Genomic DNA, 26,070 nt, shown 5'->3' with positions numbered 1-26,070 from the left:
TAATAAAATAAAACAATTTACATATCGCCATGAAAGCAAATATTCTATTCTATCCAGTAGAGAGCTGGTCTCTTTACAGAAAACCACTTGAAGAAACTAGATGCATTTGAAATGTGGATTTATAGACGGCTGTTACGTAAAAGCTGAGTTAACAAAATAATAAATGAGGAGGTCATAAGCTGCCTGGGAAAGCCAAGGGAAATCATCAAAGCCATTAAAAAGCGAAAGTTAGAATATTTTGGACGTGATGCGACACCTGGAAAAATACCTTCCCTTAATCCTCCAGAGAAAGATTGAAAAACCTAAGAGATTGGTTTGGACAAAATTCAGCAGCACTTTTCCATGTAGCAGTTGACAAAATAGGATTGCCAACATGATGGCTGATGTTCGTTGACGGATATGGCACACGAAGAAGAATGAAAGCAAAAATATTAAAATTAATATTAAAATGGATAAAGAGCCAATGCAGAGATAGCGTGGAAATGTGAGATCTTGTACCAGCCACCTTCAAAATGGGATGGTCGAAGCCAGTTATAAAGATAACTATTAAGACAAATTAATTATATTAATATAATAATAGGTGAAGGTAAATATGTAAGTTTACTTTTAAAGTAGCATGGGTAGAACTATACTACTCTACAGCTAGGCAATCTTTGAAGCATGGAATTGTAGATCACATTAATGACACCCAACTGTGCCATAACACTGTATTCCTGCTGGCTCACTAGCAATTATTTCATTTGTCATAATAATACACGTCTCTGAAGAAAAAAAAGTACAATGGACCAAGTTAATTAAGCAACCAAAATAATTTCATTTCAGATGAGCTCATGTGAAGAATCAGACAACTGTAGCAAAAGCCTTGAGTTGTTATCAATAGGCGAGTCAGCTTTGCAGTGTAATTTCATTTCCCTCCCTTCTAAAGCTGTAATTCTGTATTGACATCTGAATAAAACTGCACTGAGTACTTGAACATGCTGTGGAGAACGATAACATCCAGTTGTAAAAAAAAAAAAAGATTTTTGCTACTTTATATGTGAGAACAGTCTTCTTTTCCCTCTCCCCACATTTCATTGCATGAATAATTAAATATGAGCAAGGTAAGGAACGGTTTCCTTCTTTAAAAAACTATCGAAAGCAACTGATAAAGTTGAACGTACCGTCGGCAGAAGAATGCAGAGATACACATGTTGCAATCTGAATCAAACATTGTTCTCTGAAACACAATCCAGCGTAGTTGAAACAGCTCATGCATGAATTTAAATCCACAGCTACTAAGAGTGCAAGGAGGGGGTGGATTGGCAATGACTGTTAAACACTTTTTAGCATATTTAAAATCTGGAGCATGTAGAACTGATTTTGTTCGGGTTGGAATAAGCCAGCTCTATGAACTGGTTTAAGCAATACACCAATGATTATTTTGAACTTACCTTCCCAAAATATTATGGGAACCATTAGGTGGGTTTTATGATAAACCAGGAATCTCCAAATTTGGCAACATGGCTGACTGAGGAATTCTGGAAATTGAAGTGCACAATTGCCGAATTTGGAGACTCCTAGGACAGACTATTTTCTGTACAACTCTTCTAGTTTCAAGAGGAAAAGGTCTCAGTCTCATTTAAGAAACTGGGTAGATCTATCACTCTATTTCAGGAAAAATACAGTCCTGCCCAGAGGGAAAAATGGGGTAGAAGTATGGTATAATAATAGCTGACATATTTTCACACATTTTGCATCACTCTTATTCCCACAGTGACTCTTATCTACCAACACTGTATGTGGTTGTAGCCTGATTGCTGGATGTTACAGTCACAAAGAGATAATTGCCACTGGTCTGAAACCAGCCTGTATTTGGGGGGGGGGGGGTGTCTCTGTGTGGATTATCCAGAAGTTATCTCAGGGGTTGCCACAAGGAAGAGGGAATCAAACTGTTCTCCAAAGCACCTGAGGGTAGGACAAGAAGCAATGGGAGAACTTTCTTGACAGTTAGAACAATTAATCAGTGGAACAACTTGCCTCCAGAAGTTGTGAATGCTCCAACAGTGGACGTTTTTAAGAAGATGTTGGATAACCATTTCTCTTAAGTGGTGTAGGATTTCCTCCCTAAGCAGGGGATTGGACCAGAAGACCTGCAAGGTCCCTTCCAACTCTGTTAATTCTATTCTAAAGTTGTAATCCGATTGTGTTTCTTTCCAATGATTTCAGATTGGAGACAGAGTCATGGCCTTTACTAACTACAATGCCTGGGCTGAGGTTGTGTGCACCCCGGTTGACTTTGTGTACCAAATTCCTGATGACATGAGCTTCTCTGAAGCAGCTGCTTTTCCTATGAACTTTGTAACGGCATATATGATGCTCTTCGAAGTTGCCAACTTGAGAGAAGGCATGTCGGTGCTGGTTCATTCTGCTGGGGGTGGAGTGGTAAGTTGATTCCGTTTCACGTCTGTCCTATAAAGAATTACAACTTTGATTGTTAGTACTGTATCAATAATTGCTATTGTTGTAGATTGTGCAGTTCTACCCTCAAAACGACGCTATAGGGCACAGCACACCAGAACAACTAGACACAAGGACAGTTTTTCCCCCAAATGCCATCACTCTGCTAAACAAATAATCCCCACAACACTGTGAAATTATCTACTAAGACTGTATTACTATTACTCTTCTCTTCCTTCCTAGCACCTATCTCTTTCCTAGTACCTATCTCTTCTTACTTATGACTATAACCATGTTGCTTGTATCTTTAACACTTATATTGTTTGTTTCCTAGTATGATTTGATAGCTTATTAGTAACCTATGACTATCACTAAGTGTTATATCTTACGATTCTTGATGAATGTATCTTGTCTTTTTGTGTACCCTGAGAGCATTTGTACCAAAGACAAATTCCTTGTGCATCCAATCTCACTTGGCTAATAAAGAATTCTATTCTATTCTATTATAAATTGAGAGGGCTAGATGTCAAAAAATCCACCAGCCACATAAAAGTATCTCCTGCCCAGAAGAAAGTGTCTTCAAGGGTGTGTGTGTGTGTGTGTGTGTGTGTGTGTGTGTGTGTGTTACCAGAGGTGTATTGCTGCTGGTTCGGCCCGGATCGGGCAACTTGGTAGTAGCGGTGGTGGGAGGCTCCGCCCACCCATCCGGACACTTCTGCGCATGCGTAGAAGTGTCGTGTGTGCAAGCAAACCAGTAGTAAAAATAATAGAAACCTACCACTGGGGTTTACGTCATTAAGTAGAAGGAAAAGGTACAAGCATTTAAATTTCAATTTTACTATTAATAGGATTGGATTTAAAACAAAGCAGAATTGCCGGAATTCAGTCTGCTTAGCAGATTTTGTGTACTTTAATGCCATATGTGCTGTTTCAAAACCCAGCTTGTTGAAAGAAAACTGGCACCTTGACCAAGAAAGGCTGTAATGACTTCCTTTCAGAATGAAATGGAAGAATAATTCTTGGCTTGTGAAGTCTGGCTTTGAATAGGTGGCTATTGCTGAAAATTGGGATGAATGTTGAGAGCTGGGTAAGTTAAAATGGAGACAGAGCCACAGGAGCTTCCAAAAGTGAACACACATGGACTTTCCATGTAGAAGTAGAGATACTCTGTTGAGTAGGTTTTGGAATAATGTAAAAGGGTTCTTTTTTTAAAAAAAGGATGTGGTGGTTCAGTAGGTAAGACAGATCAGAATGGTCAGCCCTTTGTCGGTTCGAATCCCTAGCGCCACATAATGGAGTGAGCTCCCATTACTTGTCCCAGCTTCTGCCAACCTAGCAGTCTGAAAGTATGTAAAAATGCAAGTAGAAAAATAGGAACCACCTTTGGTGGGAAGGTAACAGCGTTCCGTCCATCTTCAGCATTTAGTCATGCCGGCCACATGACCACGGAGATGTCTTTGGACAGTGCTCGCTCTTTGCCTTTGAAACAGAGATGAGCACTGCCCCCTAGAGTCGGGAATGACTAGCACATATGTGCAAAGGGAACCTTTACCTTCACCTTTATTCAATGACATGTCACAAAATGCTTGAGAAAACAAAGATGTAAGCTTTACCTAGGCCAAAATCTTGATCATGTAAGTTACAAACTGTCTAACAAAGAGAGTAAAATAATTGCAATAGCCCACTTTACCTCTATATCCTTTTTCATGTTGAATCATTGCAATAACTGTCTGGAATTATAATCTCATGATATTGTAATTTAGTATAGACAAAGAACTTTATTTTTCTCAAATATTTTCTTCCTCCTCCTCCTCCCCTCCTTCCCCCCAAACCACCACCCAAATGCAGACCATTCAAACACTGGTGAAATTCATTTTTTTTTACTACTGGTTCTGTGGGTATGGCTTGGTGGGCGGTCAAGGGAAGGATACTGCAAAATTCCCATTCCCTCCCCACTCCTGGGGGAAGGATATTGCAAAATCCGCATTCCCACCCCATTCTTGGGCCAGCCACAGATGGTATTTGCCGGTTCTCCCAACTACTCAACATTTCTGCTACCAGTTCTCGAGAACCTGCCAGAACCTGTTGAATTTCACCCCGGGATTCAAATCATTTGAAGCCAGGGGAAAAAAAAATGGCTTCAAGAGAACTTTGGAAGGAGTTAGTGAACTCCACAGGAGCATTTATCTAGTTTGCAAATAACACCATACAATCATGTAGTTAATAACAAACAGTTGCAAAAAAAAAAAAAAAGGTCAGTCTGGAGACTCCCACACTAGCTCAATGTAGGAAAAATATCTGCAGCGGTCCAATCCAAAACAATTATTGCCTATAAAGCTGGTTTATAAAAAATGCAAGGGAGTAGGCATTGGACATAGCCCCAAGAGAGTGATTTGTAGGCTGGTGTGGATAACATATTCCAAGGCTTTAATGTCTACCAGGAGGGAGGACAGCCAAACTACCGCATTTATTTCCAAATGTCATGAGCATTCTTGAGCCATCCAGTAAAACAATGGAGGTCCTGTAGCACAAGAATCTTGGACTTCGTTTTGCATTAATGAAAATTTCCATGTCATTGTTTCAAGTACTCCAAACATTCCAGGAGCGCATGATATCTTGCAATATCAAACGGGTGGGAAGTCTTTTGTAGTCTTGGACGAATTGATTTATGAAAAGTTCTCCATTGGTTGCTAACTTGCCTTGCAAGACAAGCTGTCCAGGAGATGGGTGAATGGTACGGCCTTTCCTTTCAAGAGGAATGCAGCTTCCTAGCAGGGGGATTTTTTAAAATTGTTCACTGGACATGAAAGCATTGGAGGAATAGCCTAGAAGCAGTTATCAGGGTGTTTTTTAAAAAAAAAATTGGAGAGAAAAAAGCCTTTTAAAAATCTTAGTGTACCTTGCCCATTTCAGCTCATTCTGAGCTTTAACTTTTCCGATGCTCCTGAAACAGTAAAAATCACACACTTAGTCCCCAAAATCCTTTTTTTTTTAAATTTAACCAGATGTGAATTAGGTTCATTCACAGCCCGTAATGATTCACAACCAGTCTGCGAAGAGTCTGACAGAACTCTGCCACAGTCTTTCAGGGTAAGGCTGATAAGCACCCACCTTTATCTCCCTTGAAACGCTGCCAGAGACCTAATTGCCAATTTGTTTTGCAAGGCCAAACGGAGCACAGAGTCAAACGGAGCTTCAGAATTTAAACCGACCAGAATGAACAAAGTTGCTTCCTGCAAAGACTCATGTCCATTTGCTCCGCTTTTATGTCTTATGGGAGGGGCCAATCATCTCCAAGCCTCACTTCCAAGTTGCCCCTTTTGTCTTAGCTGTTCTTGCCTTCTGGTAGCTCTGCGCATGTGTGCACTGGGAACAGCCCTCCCCCCCATGTTCCTCTGCCTCGCTTATGTCACACTGCAGAGGCTCCGGAGGCAGCACATAACTCCCAGATGGCCCTGGGCCCCTCTCTGCCTCCGATGCAGAGCCCGCATCAGAGCCTTCCCCAGACTTCAGAACTGGCCCATGTTCCTTCCCAACCTTCTCACTTTCCGACTCTGTTGCCAGCTCCGATGCCGCCAGTACACCGCAACAGCTATTTCTGTAATTCCAAGATATCTTTGCAACATCTTCTGTGTGTGCCCATATTTGTTCTCAGATCTTCAGGGGCAGAAACATGGCAAGGAGTGATTTTTTTTTCTTTGAAGACGTTTTCGCTTCTCTTCCGAGAAGCTTCTTCAGCTCTGACTGGATGGTGGGGAATGAAAGGATTTATATTCCTTGCAGGAAGCTGGTCATTTACAATCTTTTAGAGGGTCATTGAGGCCACTTGGAGGTTTATCTGTGTCCTCAGAGTAACCCGAGGGGTACAAATGGATGTTGAGTCCTGCTGAAAGGACTGTGTTGTTGTCTAGAGATAGATGATGGCATATTCTCCTCACCCCATTGGGAGAGGGCTGTTCGGTTTTAACATATATGTCCTCTTTGACCCCACTTTGAAACCAGCAGACCTCTGTGTCTAAAATGTGGATGTTGCTGTCTTCAAAAGAATTGCCTTTGTCTTTTAAATGCAGATGGACTGCTGAATCTTGTCCTGATAGGTTTGTTATCCTATGTTGTGCCATTCATGAAGTCATTGTTTTGTTCAGAAAGTCCAATTGCCTCCTGAAAAAACCCCCACCTTTGGGACAACCATGACCTGGATGGCTGAGAATCTCAATAGACATTCTGTGAATTCTTGTGTTCATTTTCCTTGTCAGAATTGATTGCAATTCTGGTTCTAGTATCTTCTTTATTAGGAATCTCTGTAAACCACTTTCCCCATTACCTTGTTTTGCCATGGAACTTTATTTATTGTTCTAAGTTTATTAACATTGACCTTTTGGTAATCCAAGATGCACATTCAACTCCAACGAAGCTTTCTCCTTAATAACAAGTACTCTAATATTACACAATCAGTTTCCCCACTTCTCTTCCTTTCACTTCATCCACTATGTCTTCTCTATTAGAAACTCTTTAGGGAAAAAGTGAAGGATACATGTACTTTGCTTCACCCTCTGAAAAGAGAAGCCTCCAAAATCATTGCCTTGAATGAAGTAGTTGGGGTCCAACTACTTGTCTTGAAGATCTTAGTTGGGATCCAGCTCAATGAATGAACTAAGACATCAATTCAGTTACTGGAAACAAATAATATATTGAACATGTGTTTTCTTTTTTTTAAAAGAAATCTACAGCAAAAGACTTTAAGGCAGCTATTGATATTTTAAAGCAATAAACCTCTAACATGTTTTCCAAAGGAAAGTGAGATTTAAAGCCATCCAAATCAATACTAAAAAAAATTCAAGCCAACGCCACCAAGAAACTAAAGGTTTCATGAAATGTTAGAACAGATTTTAGAACAGGGGTGTCAACTCAATTTTATTGAGGGCTGCATTAGGATTGTGTTTGACATTGGAGGGCCAGGTGTGTGTGTGGGAGGGGGGTGGGCATGGCCATGGCACCCCAAATGCCCTATTTTCTGCTGTGACAGCTTCCTGCAGCCCTTTGCCAGCAAAAATGGACGCCCCCTCCACCCACCCCGAGCTGCATTTTCACTGGCAGAGGCACCGTGGGCTGGTCCTTTACTGTTTCCAGGCTGGCATCGTGGGCCAGATCTTGCATCCCATGGGCCGGATCTGGCCCACGGGCCTTGAGTTTGACATCCCTGGATTAGAAGATCTCTCCCTTCGATCTCAGTGCAGTTAGTGCAATTGAGATTCTTTTTTTATAAGGATGGGGTGGGGAACGTATTACCCTTTTATCTTTCCAGAAAACTGTGAAGACTTGGCTCTTCTTCCAAGCATTGGGGCTGAGTCAAGAGGTCCACAGTTTGGGTGACCTGGCATCTGATGGGAAGGGTCTGGTTTATTTGTTCCAAAATGTTGTTTTTATGGGTTATTATAAGCCACCTAAGATCATTGTGGGAAGTAGGTACCCTATCAGTTCTCTAAATACCGTATTTTTCAGACTATAAGATGCACCAAGGTTTCAAGAGGTAAGTAAGAAAAAAAGGGTTTTGTCCTCCCCGGCCCCCAGGCTGGGGTAAGGCGAAAAGCCCCCATTTTTCACCAAGAGACGTCTTCAGACAGTGCTGGCTCTTTGGGTTTGAAAGGGAGGTGAGCCCCACCACCTAGGTTCAGGAATGACTAGCACATATGCATGAGGGGAACCTTTATCTTTACCTTTATAGTATAAAGGGGGAAATCAGTTCATCTGATTTTTATTTATTCCCTTTCCCCACAGTAACTCAGTTTCTCTCTTCTTGTGAGAGGAAAAACTTTCCTTCTGGAATGTTATTTGGATCCAAGTACTAACCGTGTCTCACCCTGTGAGCAAAACTGGAAAATCCATCCACAGGGAAGGTATTTGAGTGTACACCTCATTCAAGGATACTGCCTAAATCAAAGCATGTTCATTTTTCTATACCAAGAAGCCTATTCGGTCAGATTTCCACCTTACTCTTCAGATGATGTCTTTAAAATATATATTAAAGTGGGAGGTTTAATGCAAAACTCTGCTTGCCATAAATATTTTAAACACGGAAGCCCTTTGCTCTGTGGGAAACCCTCCTCTGAGTTCCTATTTTTACATGTGGTTATTGAGCCAAATGCTGCATTGCCAGGTCTCCGGGGAGTTACTAAGGGGAAAGTTAGTAGTTCTGCTTTGTCCATACATCTAGGAAATATCTGAATCAGGGCACTTTGCTTTAAAACTGCAAACCGGATGAAATTTTCCTACAGCTCTCTCTTTCCTCCCCCCCCCCAAGAACGAGTCTGACAGTTTGTTAGTGGTACTAGTGCGATTAAGCACTAGCAATGAACCCCAGGTCGAGGTTATAACAGAGCAACCCTGTAAAGTATACGCAACGTGCGATAGATAAAGCAACCACACTGAATAATGGATAGTAAAGTAACAAAAATAAACTTTACTTTCTGAAGAATATAGCAAAATCCATAAACACAGCCAAAAAGTCATACACAGAGAAAAACAGTCCAATAACTTACACACAGTAAGTAGTAGCAACAGTAATAACAGTTAGACAGCAGTTATCATACATCAGGCAAGAGAGAGAGAGAGAGAACATCAGCTGCAATTTATATGCTGTAATCTACTAATTAGTAGATCTCCTCTCTTAAAGATATATAACATGCCTTGTGCAATATATTGTCTACCCAACTTGTTGGTTACACCCTAACACAGTTCCCCTTGCAAATGCTCCGATCCACTTCAAGTGTGGTTTGTTTAAATTAAATAGTAGACTGTCCACTTAATAATTATCTTTCCCAATTTCACCGTTTGAAGGCCCTAAGAGAATAAAACAACCCTCTATTCCGGTTGAAGAGCAACTTCCCGGTCCTTTTACACATTTAAAATATTTAAAATGCAGCCAAAGTAGCATAAAGTAAAACAAAAAAAGATAGTGATTCCTCCTCCTGCAAACCCAAAGTGTGCGTACACAAAGGAAAGTGCAGCAGGTGTTACCAGGTGGCTGCTCAGCTAAAGTATGGAAACTTAACAAGCTTCTGAACACATAAGAAAATGGGCTAGGACAGTGTTGGTGAACCTTTTCAGCACCAAGTGCCGAAACAGGAGGGTGCGCATGGGCATACATGCCGGGAACTGGAAGAGCACCTGCCCGGCGTGCATGCCGGGCGCCTGCTCTTCCGGTTTCTGGCACGTGCACTGGTGAGCTCATCTTCGCGCATACATGTATGCTAGAAACCAGAAGAACAGGTGGCCGGGGCGCCTGCGCCTGCCTGAAATCAGAAGACCAGCCGCCAAGCGCACATATGTGCCCCTTCCAGCTTCCATTGGTCCCTCATGTGTGAAGACTAGCTGGAACCCGGAAGAGCAACAAGCAACGGTTCGGGTACCCGGAGCGATGGCTTTGTGTGCCACTTCTGGCACACATGTTATACGTTTGCCATCACGGGGCTAGGAGATAAATTCCCTACAAAGGTCCTTCTTTTTAGAAAATGTTCAAGTATTTCAGGTATTCCTGGTCTAAAGGGAGAAACATGCTCATTATACGGTTACATCATTGATTTCCCTGTATCTGAGCAAGGGAGCTTTAAAGAAGTATTCTCCAATATTTTTGCAGAGCAAAGGTCTTAAGATAATAGGCTGGTTGGATGTAGAGAAAGTGCGCTCCATTTTCATGGCTTAAAAATGTCCTCCTTGTAGTTCTTCCTCCGTGGTGCATTGCACAAAAAGCTCTCCATCTCCCAGGGCATAGATGACTAAGGCACTTTTGAGAGGCAGGCGACTGTGTTTTTCTACGAACCATCCTTTTCCTGGTTGATTGCAAATCATCAGCAAACAGAAGGAACTGGATCTGAATGGTTAACATTGTAATTTCAGCTCGTAATTGGGTTTGGAAAGGCATGCTCTTCTCTCAATCCCCAGGAATCCCATTTGCAGCTGAAATACAACATTTGGCACATACTTTATGCCTGCAGTGGAGCTTTTGAAAGTTTGGATTGTTAATGCTTTTACAAATTAAATTGAGCTTGGAATCTAGGTTCAGTTGAGGTCCACAATCAGAGTTTGAGCCAACATTATGACCACAGAGAACTAAGTGCTTCTTGGCTAAGATTTGAAGGCCTGAAAAATGAGGAAGCTATCCAATTGATTCTCTTCATTTAAAAGATAAATTCCTATCTACAATGAGTTCGCATTATGAGAACTCTTTGTACTCTGGGAAATATATATCTTGACTTGGCCATCACTTGGAATTGAGGTACACTTTTCTTCTTGGTGAATTTTTATTTCTATTTCCCAGTGTAGATCATAGCCCCTAGAACAGTGTTGGCTTTTTGTCGTTGCGTGCCGAAAGTGTCTGCACCCATAATGCTATGCATGCATGACCCCCCCCCTGTGTTCCCCCTGCACATGCATGCATGACCCCATACACAACCTCTGCCCCCCCATGCATGCACACATGGCTCCCTCCCACACCCCATTTTGGGCCTAGTAAGCCTCTCTGCAGCTTCCTCGGATCAAAAATGGGCTGCTGGGGGGGGGGATGCCCAGAGACCCTAAAATAATCTGGCCAGCAGGAGAAGCACGCACATGCGCAGTGGAGCTGAGCTGGGGTGATAGCTCGTGTGCCCATAGAGGGCTCTATATGCCACCTGTGGCACGCATGCCATAGGTTTTCCATCATGGCCCTAGAATGTCTTGGAAGTTCCCCATGGAGCTCTTAGTCTGATCTGACTGCTTAGCTTTCATAAGATCATCTAAAGTCAAGTAACCGCTGTCACTTTTGGCAAATCACACAACTACAAACACAACATCTTAACCAGTGGCTACATGTGGCCAAGTGGCAATATGAGGTTCTTTGATCCAACCATATCTCAGAAGCAACTTTGTTCTCCTAAGTCTGGCCCTAGCCTAATTTTAATCCTACGTATATATTACAATAATAGGCTACTTTTTGAAATTTCTCTTATTTACACACAGGTTATAAGTAACTTTTGGGGGGGGGGCAGTTCAAAAATGGCAAGCGGTGGTAATATAATATTGCCCAATGGTGACATAACATTGCATAACATAACATTGATTTTGAGCAGTAGGTAAATAGCACTTAGCACATAGACTTATATACCGCTTTATAGCCCTCTCTAAGCGGTTTACAGAATCAGCCTATTGCCCCCAGCAATCTGGGTCCTCGTTTTACCCACCTTGGAAGGAGGGAAGGATGAGTCAACCTTGAGCCTGGTGAGATTCGAACTGCCAAATTGCAGGCATCCAGCAGTCAGTAGAAGTAGCCTGCGGTACTGCATTCTAACCACTGTGCAGTTCAAAAAATAAAGAATGTATTTTCAGATCACTTGTGGGCAGAGAGCCAATTACAGTAATGAATGGTAAACACGTTTGATATAGCCATGCAACTAATTTACAAATGCATTTGTAGGGACAAGCTATTGCTCAGCTCTGCTCAACTGTTCCCAATGTTACTGTCTTTGGAACGGCTTCTTCTTTCAAGCATGAAGCCATCAAAGAGTCTGTGACCTACCTGTTTGACCGAAATATGGATTATGTCCAAGAAGTTAAAAAGTAAGTGAGTGAGTTTGTATTTTACTTGATAGAGGAAATGGTCAATGAGAACTGTAAGAAGCTATTGGAGGTGACGAGTAAGTTAATTTTGGAAAAAATATTTTTATTGTCCTATTATAAACAGTCTGTAAAAGATGAAAAAGTATCACAACGTGTGTGGTTTTCGGTTTGTTTTTTTGTCAACTCCTAGATTGTATTTCTGGATAACAGTGATGTGACCAGTTATCAATGAGAAATAAAATGTTATGAGGTCTCCAATAGGTTTATCAAATTTACAATATATCCGCTTTACTGAATCTTTCTTTTACCTATACAGAGGTAGTAGTCATGGAATCCAGAGGTGGGGGGAAAAAAACCTCTTCCTTAATACGTTTTTATGCTCCCTTAATCTATAATCTATTTTTATCTGACAAGACAAGTCAATGGGGAAATCTGAATGCCTTCACATCACCACTGTGTTAATAACAAATGTCGTGATTCGCTTAACAACATTTGCAAGAAAGGTTGTAAAATAGGGCAAATTCACTTAACAAATGCTTCACTTAGCAACATAAATTTTGGGCCCGATTATGGTTGCTTGAGGACTACCTGTATAAAAGGCTGTGTTTGCATTGTACTGCTCATTTTGTTATTCTTCTCCCCATCCCCAAACGTTGTTGCTTATATCTTAGCCCAGGGGTGTCGAACTCTCAGTTTCATTGAGGGCCGCATCAGGATTATGTTTGATCTTAGGGGGGGGATGGATGGGTGTGGCCAGCTCAACATCATTCATGTGAACTTGACGTCACTCATTTTCAGCCATGACGGCCTCCTGCACCCCTCTGCCAGTGAAAACGGAGCTCGGAGGACTGCTCATCGCTCCCATGGCCCTTTTTTCAGACACAACAGCTGCCTGCAGTCTTTAGTGGCCCACCAGTGGCCGGTGGAGCTGGCAGCAGAGTCAGACAATGAGGAGGTTGGGGGGGAACATGGGCCAGTCCTGGAGGCTGGGGAAGGCTCTGATGAGGGCTCTGCGTTGGAGGCAGAGATGGAGCTGAAGCCATCTGGCAGTGATCAGGTGCAAGACAGCAGTGAGGCAGAGGAACAGCTGGAGCCTGTTCCCAGTGTGCGCATGTGCAAAGAACAACTCAGAAATCAGGATAGACTTGGGAGTAAAGCCACAGGTGGAAAGTGATTGGCCCCTCCCATAGGAAATAAAAAAGCAGCAAAAGGGGAGTGGGCTTTTGCAGGAAACAATTCGTTCGTTCGGGCATTAGATTCATTTCAGGAGTGTGAAGATCTGTCCGTGAATCTCAGAGACTCTGTGCCCAGTCTTTCCTTGCACAGCACCACTTTTGGAAAATATTGACATGGCAGCTTTCCAAGCTAGATAAGGTCTGTGGTCATGAATATTCCTTTGAAAGACGGTTTGCCAGGCCTTTGCTGAATGTGAATGAGAGGAATTCACGTTCGCTTAATATTTTTGGGGTTTTTTTCGGGACCAGGACACTGCCTCTTCCTTTTTGGGGAAGCCTAAGTCAGAACACTGCCAGTGAAAACGGAGTCTGGGCACGTGAGCTCCATTTTCAGTGGCAGAGGCTGTCATGGCTGAAAGGAGATCTGGGAGGGTCACACGTGGCTCTCCTGAGCTCCCCTTTTTTCTGGCGGAGTCACTGCGGGTCAGTCCTTCGCTGTTTCCAGGATGTGCCCCCAGGCCAGCATCCCTAAGACATCCCTGTCTTAGCCCCAGTGTGTGTACATAATCAGAGTTATAGCTTGTTTGACAAAAACCGTGGGGACACATAACAATAGAATCAGCACAACCCAATAATATGAACGTTTTCCTGCCATTGTTCCTTATTATTCTGCCTCGCAGAGTAAGTGGGTAGAAACTGAAATCCGGGAGCAGGTTTTGAGTAGCACTTACTTTCTTACTAGAGCGTCATTTGTTCTCTTGAAGAGCAAATACAGTATTATGTACTCCATAAGTTATATATGCAAAGGAAAAGGTTTTGCCTTCCCCCCTCCTCCTCTTCCTGCTTTCATCTTTCTTTTTCTTTTTTAAGAGAGGTTAGTCAACAGGCTTTTGTTAAAGAAAAGTGATCAGAAGAAATGCTGTTAGGTAGCACTCCTGAACAATTGTACAGGGCACAGGCAAATAATAATGACAATGGAAGCCTTGGCTCATGAACACACCAGATATAAGAAGAAGGAAGTGTGGATAATTGATGTGGCGATAGCAGGAGATAGTTGAAGATAAAGACTTGGAGAATATCACAAAGTATTGTTCGGACCAAGGCTTCCCAAGAGCCTGAAGCAAACTCCTTGTCCTGACAAAAAAAACCCTTCTATTTATTGACTGTGAGTTCTGCTCATTCACATCCAGCAAAGCCTTTCAAAGGAGGATTTACAGTCACAGACCTTATCTGGATTGGAGATCTGCCAGGCCGATAGCTGCAGAACTTGGCAAGGAGTCTCGGAGAGTCACGAACCAATTAAGCGAACTAATTGCCTCCTGCAAACTCCACTCCCCTTTCGCTCCTCTTTTATTTCCTCTGGGAGGGGCCATTCATTGTCTGGCCTTAATCCCAAATCGACCCCTGTTCTTTAGCTGTCCCCTTCATCTGTGAATGCACACACTAGGAACAGACTCCAGCTGTTTGTCTGCCTCACTGATGTCTGACTCTGAAGGCAGCTGATAGCTGGCATACGGCTCTGGCCCTCTCTCTGCCTCCAACACAGAGCCCTCATCAGAGCCTTCCCTAGGACTGGCCCCATGTTCCTCCCCAACCTCCTCACTGTCCGAAACTTCTGGCAGCTCTGCTGGCTGCTGGTGGGCCACAAGAAGTATCAAGAACTGAAAACTGAAATAGAAGAACTATAAACTGAAGATTATAGCAAAAATTGGCTCGATGGTCCCGGTTATTAGCACACTGGGTGGCATACTTACAGAATCTGCGCATTGACATTCTGGTTTTCTTTAACAAGCAGACCGTGCTTTGCAAGAAGCTCAGTTTTCAGTGAGCTATTTTAGGGTTTTCCTGCCTTTAGCAGTCTCTCCACTATCCTTCTGGAAGATGGATTCCCCTCTTCTCCAACCTTGCTGATACTTCTGCTTTTTGTAGTTGTTACCGTTTTGGATGTAGAGGGTGAAATTGGAAATAGTAGGATTTGTGAGATGTTTGACGCCATAGCAAAGGGATCGCAATACCGTGAGCTAATCTGCAAATTGCCCTCATCAGAAAGGCCCCAATGGACAGATCACAGAGTGGCAAAATAATTCCTTCTCTTTTAGAAGTATCCTGATGATAATGTTTAGAATCCCATCTTCCCCTGTGAAGACTGGCTGTAGATTTTGGGTCTAGCAAGTCTAAAGAAAAGAAGCATTAGGGGAGACATGATAGCAGTCTTCCAGTATTTGAGGGGCTGCCACAAAGAAGAGGTGGTCAAATTATTCTACAAAGCACCGGAGGGCAGAAAGAAGAAATAATGGTTGGAAACTAATCAAAGAGAGAAGCAACCTGGAATTAAGGAGAAACTTCCTAACAGTAAGGACAATTAACCAGTGGAATAGCATAAACCGTGGTTTCTCCATCACTGGAGGTTTTTAAGAAGAGACTGGACAGTCACTTGTCTGAAATTGTATAGGTTCTCCAGCTTGAGCAGGGGGCTGGACTAGAAGACCTCGAAGGTCCCTTCCAGCTCTATTCTGTTCTATTTTTTTTTTAATTCAGTAAGGAAAACAAGACAAATTGCTTAGGTCTTTTGTCTGTTTTACCTGAATTATTTGATCCATAACTTTCTTCTCTTAAAGAATACTTCCAAAATTTTGTTCCATTGATGTGGCTGAATCCTGCAGTTCCACCGTTCTTTTAAAAATACACGTTGAGTAGCAATTTGATTACTTTTTGGGAGGAAAGTGCCGAATTAAAATGAGCTTTATAAACAATTTCCTATAGTTTAGTATGCCCAGATCACATCCTAATCCTAGCGAACTATTTACATGTAATATAATTCCATCACTTTCTCTGTCATCAGATGCCCACTGCTCTTCCTGTTTCAAGAAAAGAAAAGAAAAGATTCATAACCTAGGTCAGTTAGTTTAACCTATATCCTCATAACGGCTATTAACCAATTTCAGGCAATAATTGTCATGAGATAAAAGCTGGCCTTGGGAGTTAGAAGTTATTTGGCGCAACTTATGCCCTTCAGACTCCATAGAGTACAATTATCTCTAATGAGTGCACCAGTGATTTTCATAATTATTTAATTGAAGTGAGCCATTGAAACAATCTTTTAACAACTGCTATAGAGGTTGATTCATATATTCTATGCAGAGAATGGTTGAAGCCATTTTTCACAGATTTGGTTAATTTAAGGCAGAAACCTGGCAACCTGGTGCCATCCAGATTCTTTGGATTTCATCATCCATCAACGGCATCCATTGGGTTTAATTCTAAGAGATTTTAGTCCAGAGTTCTGGCAGGTTGAAAGATGTAGACTTAAATTTACAACATGGAATTTGCTTCTTGAGAATGTACACTGACGTTTGGCTGCTCACTTTACAATTGTCTTTGATCTTTCTGTACATAAGTGGCTCTAAAGAAGCTCACAATGAAACTAGTGAAATAACAAAAAGCCAACGTGGCGCAGTTGTTAGAGTGCAGCACTGCAGGCTACTTCAGCTGACTGCTAGTTGCAGTTCGGCAGTTCAAATCTCACCGACTCAAGGTTGATTCAGCCTTCCATCCTTACGAGGTGGGTAAAATGAGGACCCAGATTGTTGGGGGGCAATAGGCTGACTCTGTAAACCGCTTAGAGAGGGCTGTAAAAGCACTATGAAGCAGTATATAAGTCTAAGTGCTATTGATATAATAATTTGAATTTACTACTTTACGGTTAGTGTTCTACCCGGCATTCTCTTCCTTGCAACCCTAACCTTCCAAGCATCTGTTGGCTACAGCCTATTTTTTATGGGGTCCTTGACTTGATTTTTAAGAATGTCTACAAAGATGTTTCAACTTCTTACAGAAACTGTTCCTTCTTTAGCTTAGGGCAGGGAAGATAAGAAGCGGGGGGGGGGGAAGTAAGTTCAGAATGAGTAAAAGGAGAGTTTCAAAAGTAGAGAGTGAGTTTTCTTTCTTCTTCCCCTTTACATACAGAGAAGTATGTTCTCCATTTTCTAAATACTGTAGATGGTCTGTATTTTCATTTTAATCGATTGCAAGATTTTTTAAAAATGAACAATTCTGACTTGTAGGTTTTTAACAATCGAATGCCCTATAAAAGTATAGAAAAGAATTCTTGATCGTGAGGGCAATTAAAATATCCATATGCACAAGGGGGCAGTAGCAGCAATAGTAAAGACAACTTCATAAGAAAGGCTGAGCACCAGAGAATTGAGGCCATTGAACTATGGTGCTGGAGAAGACTCCTACGAGTTCCTTGGACTGCAAGGCGATCAAACCAGTCAGTCCTAGAGGAGATCAACTCTGACTGCTCTTTGGAAGGCCAGATCCTGAAGATGAAACTCAAATACTTTGGCCACCTAATGAGAAGGAAGGACTCACTGGAGAAGAGCCTAATGCTGGGAAAGATTGAGGGCAAAAGAAGAGGGGATGGCAGAGAAGGAGGTGGTTGGATGGAGTCACTGAAGCAGTCGGCATGAGCTTAAATGGATTCCAGAGGATGGTAGAGGACAGGAAGGCCTGGAGGAACGTTGTCCATGGGGTTTCAATGAGTCAGACGCAACTTCACAACTAACAACAAAAACTAAGATAACTTCACCTTTGAATTTAAGACAGCTCCTGGTGACTTTATAGATAAATAAGCCTCTGTAGTTTTCTTGGCAACAGTAAAGAATCAGGCTGTCTTTGTTTTCTTCTAACCTTTAAAAAACAAACTCCCAGTCTAGCTGCAACTCTTTGATTTGAACATTCCCTATTCAGCACTAAATACATTTGACATTGCATTGCCTTGGAATATCAGCAAGGTTGGCCAAATCATTCCACCTGCTGGACTGCTATTCTTATCTCTGCAGAGAGCCATGGATTACTCCAAACTAAATATTTTAATAGTTGACCTCTATGCATTGCCTTTCTCATCTCCTACTAAGACCTTGTAGAGGGCATCAGGGAATGACCTTAAAAGACAGGAAAAAGATCCACTATCAAGGCGACGGACAGATAAACAGGACTTGACTCCATTTCAAGAAAGTAATTTGGGAAAATGTCTCAGATAAGCTTCTTGGCGTCTGGAGGCAGAGTTAAGAGAGAGATCGATCTAGAATCCCTACATAGCCACAAGTAGATTAAGTCCAATTTACCTTGCGTTCCATGACCGTCATTTGAAAAGATTCCTGTGCATAAGCTGTTTAGCAATCAATCACTTTCATTGCAACTTCATGTGTAGATCTGGCCCTTCCCTAGTTGACATAAAGATGGGGAGGGGCACATCCAGGCTCTGAAGATTCTGTTATTATGGCTGTTCCGATGTAAGAAGTCCTGACTTCCATGAGAACAGTTTCTTAGCCTGTTGGGCTGATAGTCTTCTACACATTTTAATTAAAGAATGGAGGAGTAGCATAGATCAGTTCTACTCACTCTTTAAAAACAGAATAAATTTGAGTGATGGGTAGACCAATACACGAAGGGAAAGGATCAGTTCAAACAGTGGCTAAAGTGGACTGTCGAGGGAGGGAAATGCTCGAATGACATAATGGGAAGTCTAAAGAGATCTTGTAGATTCAGTATTTGTGGATTTGGGTCTTCACTTCCCCAGGACCAGCCTAGCACCTGATACACAGGTAGTCCACAAGTAACAACTCTCCTGTTTACTGATTATTTGAAGTTATGATGACATTGAGTAGCAAGTACCATCACAGTGTTTCTGTGCTTTCTAGAATCTCTGCAGATGGTGTAGACATTGTCCTGGACTGTCTTTGTGGTGAAAATACTGGTAAAGGCCTTAGTCTACTCAAACCACTTGGGACTTACATTTTATACGGTGAGTAAAATTCAAAGGCTAAATAAAACCTGAACTTCTCAAGAATCACCATTCCGTTGTAGCGGTTCTAGTTGATTTCTAATGAGTGGTTGCATGAAAAATTCAGTTACTATTTCAGATATCAACCAAGAAGCACCTTAACGGTGGGAGGAGAAATGAAAAGATGGCTGTTCTGACCGAAGCTTCCCAAGAGCATGAAGCAAATTCCTTGTCCCAGCAAAAAACTCTTTTATTAATTGACTGTGAATTCTGCTCATTCACAGCCTGCAAAATCTTTCACAGGAGGATTTAGAGTCACACAACTTACCTGGCTTGGAGAGCTGCCAAGCTGATATCTGCAAAACTTGGCAAGAGTCTCAGAGACTCACTAACCAATGAGTGAACTCTCCTGCAAACTCCACTCCCCTTTCGCTCCTCTTTTATTTCCTCTGGGAGGGGCCAAAATGCTGAGCTTGTTGATCAGAAAGGTCAGCGGTTCAAATCCCTAGTGCCACATAACGGAGTGAGCTCCTGTTATTTGTCCCAGCTTCTGCAAACCTAGCAGTTTGAAAGCATGTAAAAATGCAAGTAGAAAAATAGGAACCACCTTTGATGGGAAGGTAACAGAGTTCCGTGCACCTTTGGTGTTTAGTCATGCCGGTCACATGACCACGGAATTGTCATTGGACAGCGCTGGTTCTTCGGCTTAGAAACAGAGATGAGCACCACCCCCTAGAGTCGGGAACAACTAGCATGTATGTGCAAGGGGAACCTTTCCCTTTCCCTATGTCATTGGCAGCAAAGGAAAAACTCTCATCCCAAACCTTATCATTTAAAAGTCCTTGTGGAAGAAGCTTGACATGGCAGAGACCCACTCCTATATAATTCTTTCTCTCTTCTGTATAATTTCAATAAAGAATTATTACTACCATTCATTACTCTGTGATTTCACAGATTCTGGAGACTGTTGGGCCAAGTGTTGTTGACCTTTAGGTGTCAAAATGCTCAATAACATTTTAATCCCCCCCTTTTTGCATTAATGAAATTAGGGCTCTCGCAACCGTATTATTATTATTTTTTTTAAAAAGCACTAAATGCAAATTATGAAAACAACCTTAATAGTGGCATAATTAAGTATGGGACCTTTCAGGGTTCTCTGTAATTAGGTTGTGGAAGAAGCAGCGAAAAATAATTATTTAACAGATACTATTAAGCCCCCTATAACTGCCAGTAGCATGACTCATCCCTCCCCCCAAAAGGATGAAAACAATGCACAGTGTTTGACGAAAGACTTACATCATCCATGCTGAAAGTTCCAATATTGCCACTAGGTAAGGGGCACATGGATTAAGTGTTCGTTCTACAGCAACTGAGAATAGCAGAAGGTTATGAGCCATGGTGGCGCAGTGGTTAGAGTGCAATACTGCAGGCTACTTCTGCTGACTGCTGGTTGACTTCAATTTGGCAGTTCAAATCTCACCAGGCTCAAGGTCGACTCAGCCTTCTATCCTTCCAAGGTGGGTAAAATGAGGACCCAGATTGTTGGGGGCAAGAGGCTGACTCTGTAAACCGCTTAGGGAGGGCTGTAAAGCACTGTAAAGCGGTATATAAGTCTAAGTGGTATTGCTATTTGGTGAAAGATAATTGGAGTTTTCTTCTTCTGATGGCATCATTAAGAGCCCAACAAGAGAGTAGAATTAAACCCCAACAATAGACAAGATGCCCTTTTTTTTCAATAAGACATTTATGGAGAATGGAGATGATGTTCTATGATTTTGACACAGGATATCGCTATTCTTCTGTTTCATTCTTGTGGCATATAAATAATCTACTTCGGTGCTCATGTTTTCTTCTGCTGCTTCCCTCCCTCTTCACTGCTTTCTAGGCTCATCAAACATGGTTACTGGGGAAACCAAAAGTTTCTTCAGCTTTGCAAAATCGGTAAGTATAAGGCCCTTCCAGCTTGGTTAGAGCTTATTTGTGTGTGCTGTGCTCCGAGTCTCTCTTCGTTTCCATCCCGTTTTCTCCCCTCTCTCCCTTCAACAGCATGACACATCTTTTTCAGATTCAGATCCACGCTAGCAGAGGTATGAATGTTTCATTAAGTTTATTGATTTCTTCTTTGCCCATAGAGACAATGGCAAGGAGGTTCTGCTTAAATACATTTCCAGCTAGATATGAATCAGAAAGCCACTGGATGATTGTTGACATCCTCTGTTATAGAACCAGGGGTGGGCTGCTGTAGGTTCGCACTGGTCCAGGTAATCCTTTAGCCAAGGATCTCTGGAGTTTGGTGAACCCGCAAATCCCACCCCTGGCTGGTCCCTCCCCTCCAGCCCCACCCCTCCCAGAAGTCTCCACGTGGCCCATTTTGGATGCCGGTACAGGGCTTGCACGGAGGCTCGGAGAAGGAAAAAACCAGTTCTCCTAGAAGTTCCAGAAGGCTGGAAACAGGCTCATTTCTGGCCTCTAGAGGCCCTCAGAGCCCTGGGAGGCTATTTTTGCCTCCCGAAGGCTCAAGGAAAGCCTCTGGAGCCCGGTGAGGGTGAAAACGCTCCCCTCCCCATGGTGCAGCAGGACGACTAGGCTACGCCCACCCAGCAAGCAGGCCGAGAACCCATTGCTAAAACATTTGAAGCCCACCCCTGCATAGAACCCAGGTTAGAAACAGGTGGCATTTTGAGACCAGCTAATTTAGAACAGTCCAAGGCTTGGATCACGAGCCCATAACCACCAATGCATAGAATTGGGTCACAAATCTGAGTAGGTGTTCAGGTCCCAAATTCAAAATGAATACCACAAACTCTCACTTGGTTTGTACATCACGATGGACCTTTGTGTATTTTAATGTTGATTTGTTGAATAACCCCGCCTGCTTCATTCACAAATCTCAGTGAGCCACAACCTGTTTTTAGGGGCTGGGCATAATTGGCTGAATTTAAATATGGTATTAATGCAGAGGATGTACAGTCGCTGCCTCTTTTACCTTTTGTGGCACAGCCGCCTTTCAAAAGTCAATCTGAAGGGGCAGGGGAACATTAAGGTGTGAAAGGGTGCCTTAAATCTCAACAGTTTGCTTTTAAGCTCACAACAAATTCCAAAAATGTAAAAAGAAAAAAAACAAATTGACCATCCATTCTGGGAGCTTTGAAATGGTTGGTGGACTAAAGTAGAACCAAAAATGTTCATCCTATTATAGCTTTGATGTCATTGGGTAAAAAAAAAATCAAAAGGTGAATTAAAGTACATTGTCATTGAATGAATGAATGAATGAATGAATGAATGAATGAATGAATGAATGAATGAATGATCTCTGCACATCCTTACTAGGTTCACACTGGCTAAACCATTCCAGTTTTTAGCTTTAGCTTAGTGTGTCATTGTAGATTCAACCATTGTGGTTTATAAGCCGTTATGTATGGTCTAGGGTGATGTATCAACTAAGCCACGGTGTCTTGTTCATTTTATTTAAACTCTGGCTTATGGCAATGTGGAAACACATCCAGTTTTCTCCTAACCTAGATTTGAGAAGGGAGAGTTACCCTTTTCATGTGAAAATTGAGAAAAGTGAGCTAGTACATCTTGAGAGCAAAAGGTTCATCTGGATTTTCCTGTCAACTCGTAAAGGATTCCTGGCCTGCTCTCGAGTTGCCATTGGCAGGCGTGGGGAGAACTGATGGAGCAGCTCGGCAGCCATGACTGGAAGCACATTCCACGCATACCTTTCTCAAGGCTGTATCTCAGGTTACCAGAGCCAGCCAGGGAGGGACATGTTTTCTACAGACCGTGAAAGTGCTCCATTGCAGAATGTGATTCATGACACCTTGGGGGGAGGAGGGGGAAACGGTCATAGTTGAGCCATAAATTACGTGGGGCAGAGTTGACTTCATTCGGGCACGTGCTGACATGTTGCTCCTAATAAATAACTGGATTTCTTTTGAAACTTGGCTTGAGGTTCATGAGTTAATTAGGGCATCCGTAGGAACTCTGACAGCTCCTTTGTTTCATGCCTTTGTTTTTGAGATCTATACTCTATACTCCAGCTCCTGGCCTCCCATCCTCTATAGAGTGAGTGAGTGAGTGATTATGAAGTACATCATGCATTTCCAGTGTAATACACACATGGAATATACACATGGAATACCTTGGTTCTAATCTTGTTGCAATTTGTGTGCCCTTAGTGGTGGCAAGTGGAGAAAGTAAATCCTATCAAACTTTATGAAGAAAACAAAGTCATGGCTGGATTTTCTCTGCTGAACCTGCTTTTCAAACAGGGCCGAAGTAGCCTTGTCACTAAAGTAATGGACAATCTCATAAAACTTTACAACGAGAAGAAGATCAAACCAGTGGTTGATTCACTGTGGGCACTGGAAGAGGTAAGGACTTTATCTTGTTCCTTCTCTGATATGCTTGTTTTGGTATTATTTTTTTAAACAATGTATTATTAAAATAGGTCATGGACATCCCATCTGCATCCTTCAAACAACAGCATGGGAGCACTGGGGTTTTGTAAGTTTGTATTTTTAAAGTGTAACTCTTTGCATAGATATGAGAAAAGGAAGGATTCCCATTTCCTGGTTTTATGCTCTGGTGTGTTAATTATTAGCATACTCAGTGTAGCTTATTTAAACATTGGCAGTGTTCCTATTTTAAAAAAAACAACTTGAATGCTTTCCAGTCATGTGTACTTTGATGTCTGTTGTATCTTACAATGGATTTTTTAGCTTATTGTTTCAAAAAGCTTATAGGCAGTGTTTGCAGACATGGCAGCCTTCTCACACAGCATTGGAAAACAAGTACTAAATGTTTCAGCCAGCCATGCTGGTTAAAGGTGGGATGCTTTGTCTGACATAGAGTTTTCCAACCTAAACAACATCCATATGTGTGTCGACTTCAATTCCCAGATCACTCAGCAATGGCCACGATGGTTAGCGAATTCTTGGAGTTAGTTCATTTGCCCAGGTTAGGAAACCTAGCACACCCGAAGAGCATCAGACACACATGAGGAAAAGCAGGTAGGAAGAAAGCTACAAGGACAATACTTCAGAGAGATAAGGACTCAGGCTGAACAGGAGTCAAAAAGAAAACAAAAAAAAGTGGACTGAAGAAAGAACTGAGGACTTAGCTAGAAAAAGGTTAGTATCTTGAGGGGAGTTAAAGACTCGAGAAAGGACCTCTAAGCATGCCATGCTTGTTGTGTGCCATAATGAAAATATTATTTATTTATGTACTTACTAGCTGATAACCTGGCATTGTCCGGGTATTTATTTGTAGGAGGAAAATGTCCCGACCAAATTTAATTTCTAATGTTGCATTTTCCCCTTTACCAGAAAGAGCCCCCTTGTAGAGTACTGTAAAGCCGTTACCATGGGAACTCCACTGCACTGTACAGTAGAAGCCATTTTATGGCAGTACAGTAGAAGCCATTTTAAGGCACTACCATAGAAGCCATTTTAAGGCACTACCATAGAAGCCATTTTAAGGCACAACAGGCTGTATCTTAACAGAACACAAACCCTAAGGGGTGTTGGTGATGTCTTACCCACACAGTATTTTTTTCCACAGAGTAAGTCATCTGTGTACCAAGTTTGGTTGAAATTGCTCGAGGCATTCCAGACTATCCCACAGAAAGTGACTCTCGGCTGCATACAGTAATATCAGGAAATGAATAAGACAATAATTAGTTACAACTATGACCTAATTATTTAAAAAATGAGAAATTATAAAAGCAGACACAAGAAAAGAGAACAACAGACAGACATATATTAATAATAAGGAAGCCATCTCACGAATTCACCCATCCCTGGGGCTCCCAGGCCTGCTGCCCTAATACGAAAGATATATTACACTAGGATTTATTGGAATAAGCCTTCAAGAAAATATGTATGAGTTTTAGTTCAGTTTTTTTTAAAAAAAAACGTAAGAAAAGTAGGAATGGCACAAAAGAAGGTTGAGAAATGAGAAGTGGAACAAAACCTAAAGATCCATAGATGTTCTTACACTACTTATATTTGTAAATGGTGTCATGCTATTTTACAAAATAACATTCTTCCATTTGTTTGGTAACACTTCATACCATTTGGCAGCTGTCTCTCCTATCACTCTGACATTAGCTTGATAAGTACATAAATACAGTCTGTTCAAGAGTATAGTCTGGCTCGTTCATCAAGCCTACTCACTGTCATCTGGTGGGGGAATTAAAAAGAACACATTAAACCTTATAATTACCCTTGTCCTTTCCTCCCTAAGATACACATTTATTTTTCAAGTATCAGTCTGAGGTTTTTCCTGAGTTGCCATATTAAGGGCGCCATTGTCGTTTCATCATTAGAATCTAAAAGTCTCAGAGGTTACATAGCAAAAAAAATAAAATAAAATAATAAAGTAAGATTAAAATAAAACCATCAAGGCACATCAGCAAAAGAACAAACAAACAAGCAAACAAACAAACAAACAAACACAGATGCTCAGGAAGGCAGAAACTTCCATTTCCTCCCTGACTAACTGACATAGAATAATTTTGCCTGCTACTATAAAAGACAGAATTCCTGCTGTATCTGTTCTGTCCATGGACAACCACAAAAAATATACAAAGGGGTGGCTTTGTTCTCTTTACTAAATGAGGCTTGCAAGACATCATTTTAAATACAGAGGTAAGTTCAGTGGTGGGATGCTACCGGTTTAACAACCAGTTTGGTGAGTGCACGCTTTGCGCGCACAAATGCACCTAAAGCACTTGCGTGCAGCACTGAAAATGTAGCATTTAGAAGCTCAGCTGCTTATCTTCCACATCAGCAATGGCAAGTAGAACGGCAGAAATCAGCTGTGCTGTGCAATTGAGATAAACTAGAAAGCAGGAAATAAAGGACAGGATAGGGCGGGGATAGGTGGGTGGGGCCAACTGATTGTCAAAACTACCAGTTCTCCTGAACCGGTCCAAACCAGCTGTTAACCAAGTTCAACAAGTTTGGCTTACAAGGGTTCCAAGCAGGAGAGAGTGGAGATCAGTGGTTCTCAACCTGTGGGTCGGGACCCATTTGGGGGTTGAATGACCCTTTCACAGGGGTAGGCTAAGAC

General features: G+C 42.0%; 1 protein-coding gene across 1 annotated transcript in view; it reads left to right on the top strand.

The window, feature by feature from the left end:
* Window positions 1-26,070, top strand: part of VAT1L (vesicle amine transport 1 like) — a 62,326-nt gene that overhangs the window by 15,543 nt on the left and 20,713 nt on the right. Inside the window, exons 3-7 of the mRNA XM_081963371.1 lie at window positions 2,206-2,421; window positions 11,888-12,030; window positions 18,911-19,014; window positions 20,879-20,934; window positions 23,175-23,369. Coding sequence (XP_081819497.1) covers window positions 2,206-2,421; window positions 11,888-12,030; window positions 18,911-19,014; window positions 20,879-20,934; window positions 23,175-23,369 — 714 coding nt within the window. The remainder of the gene's footprint in view (window positions 1-2,205; window positions 2,422-11,887; window positions 12,031-18,910; window positions 19,015-20,878; window positions 20,935-23,174; window positions 23,370-26,070) is intronic.

Source organism: Natrix helvetica (assembly GCF_964273705.1).
Source record: "Natrix helvetica genome assembly, chromosome: 10".
Lineage (NCBI taxonomy): Eukaryota > Metazoa > Chordata > Lepidosauria > Squamata > Natricidae > Natrix > Natrix helvetica.
This window is presented reverse-complemented; position numbering and strand designations above follow the sequence as displayed.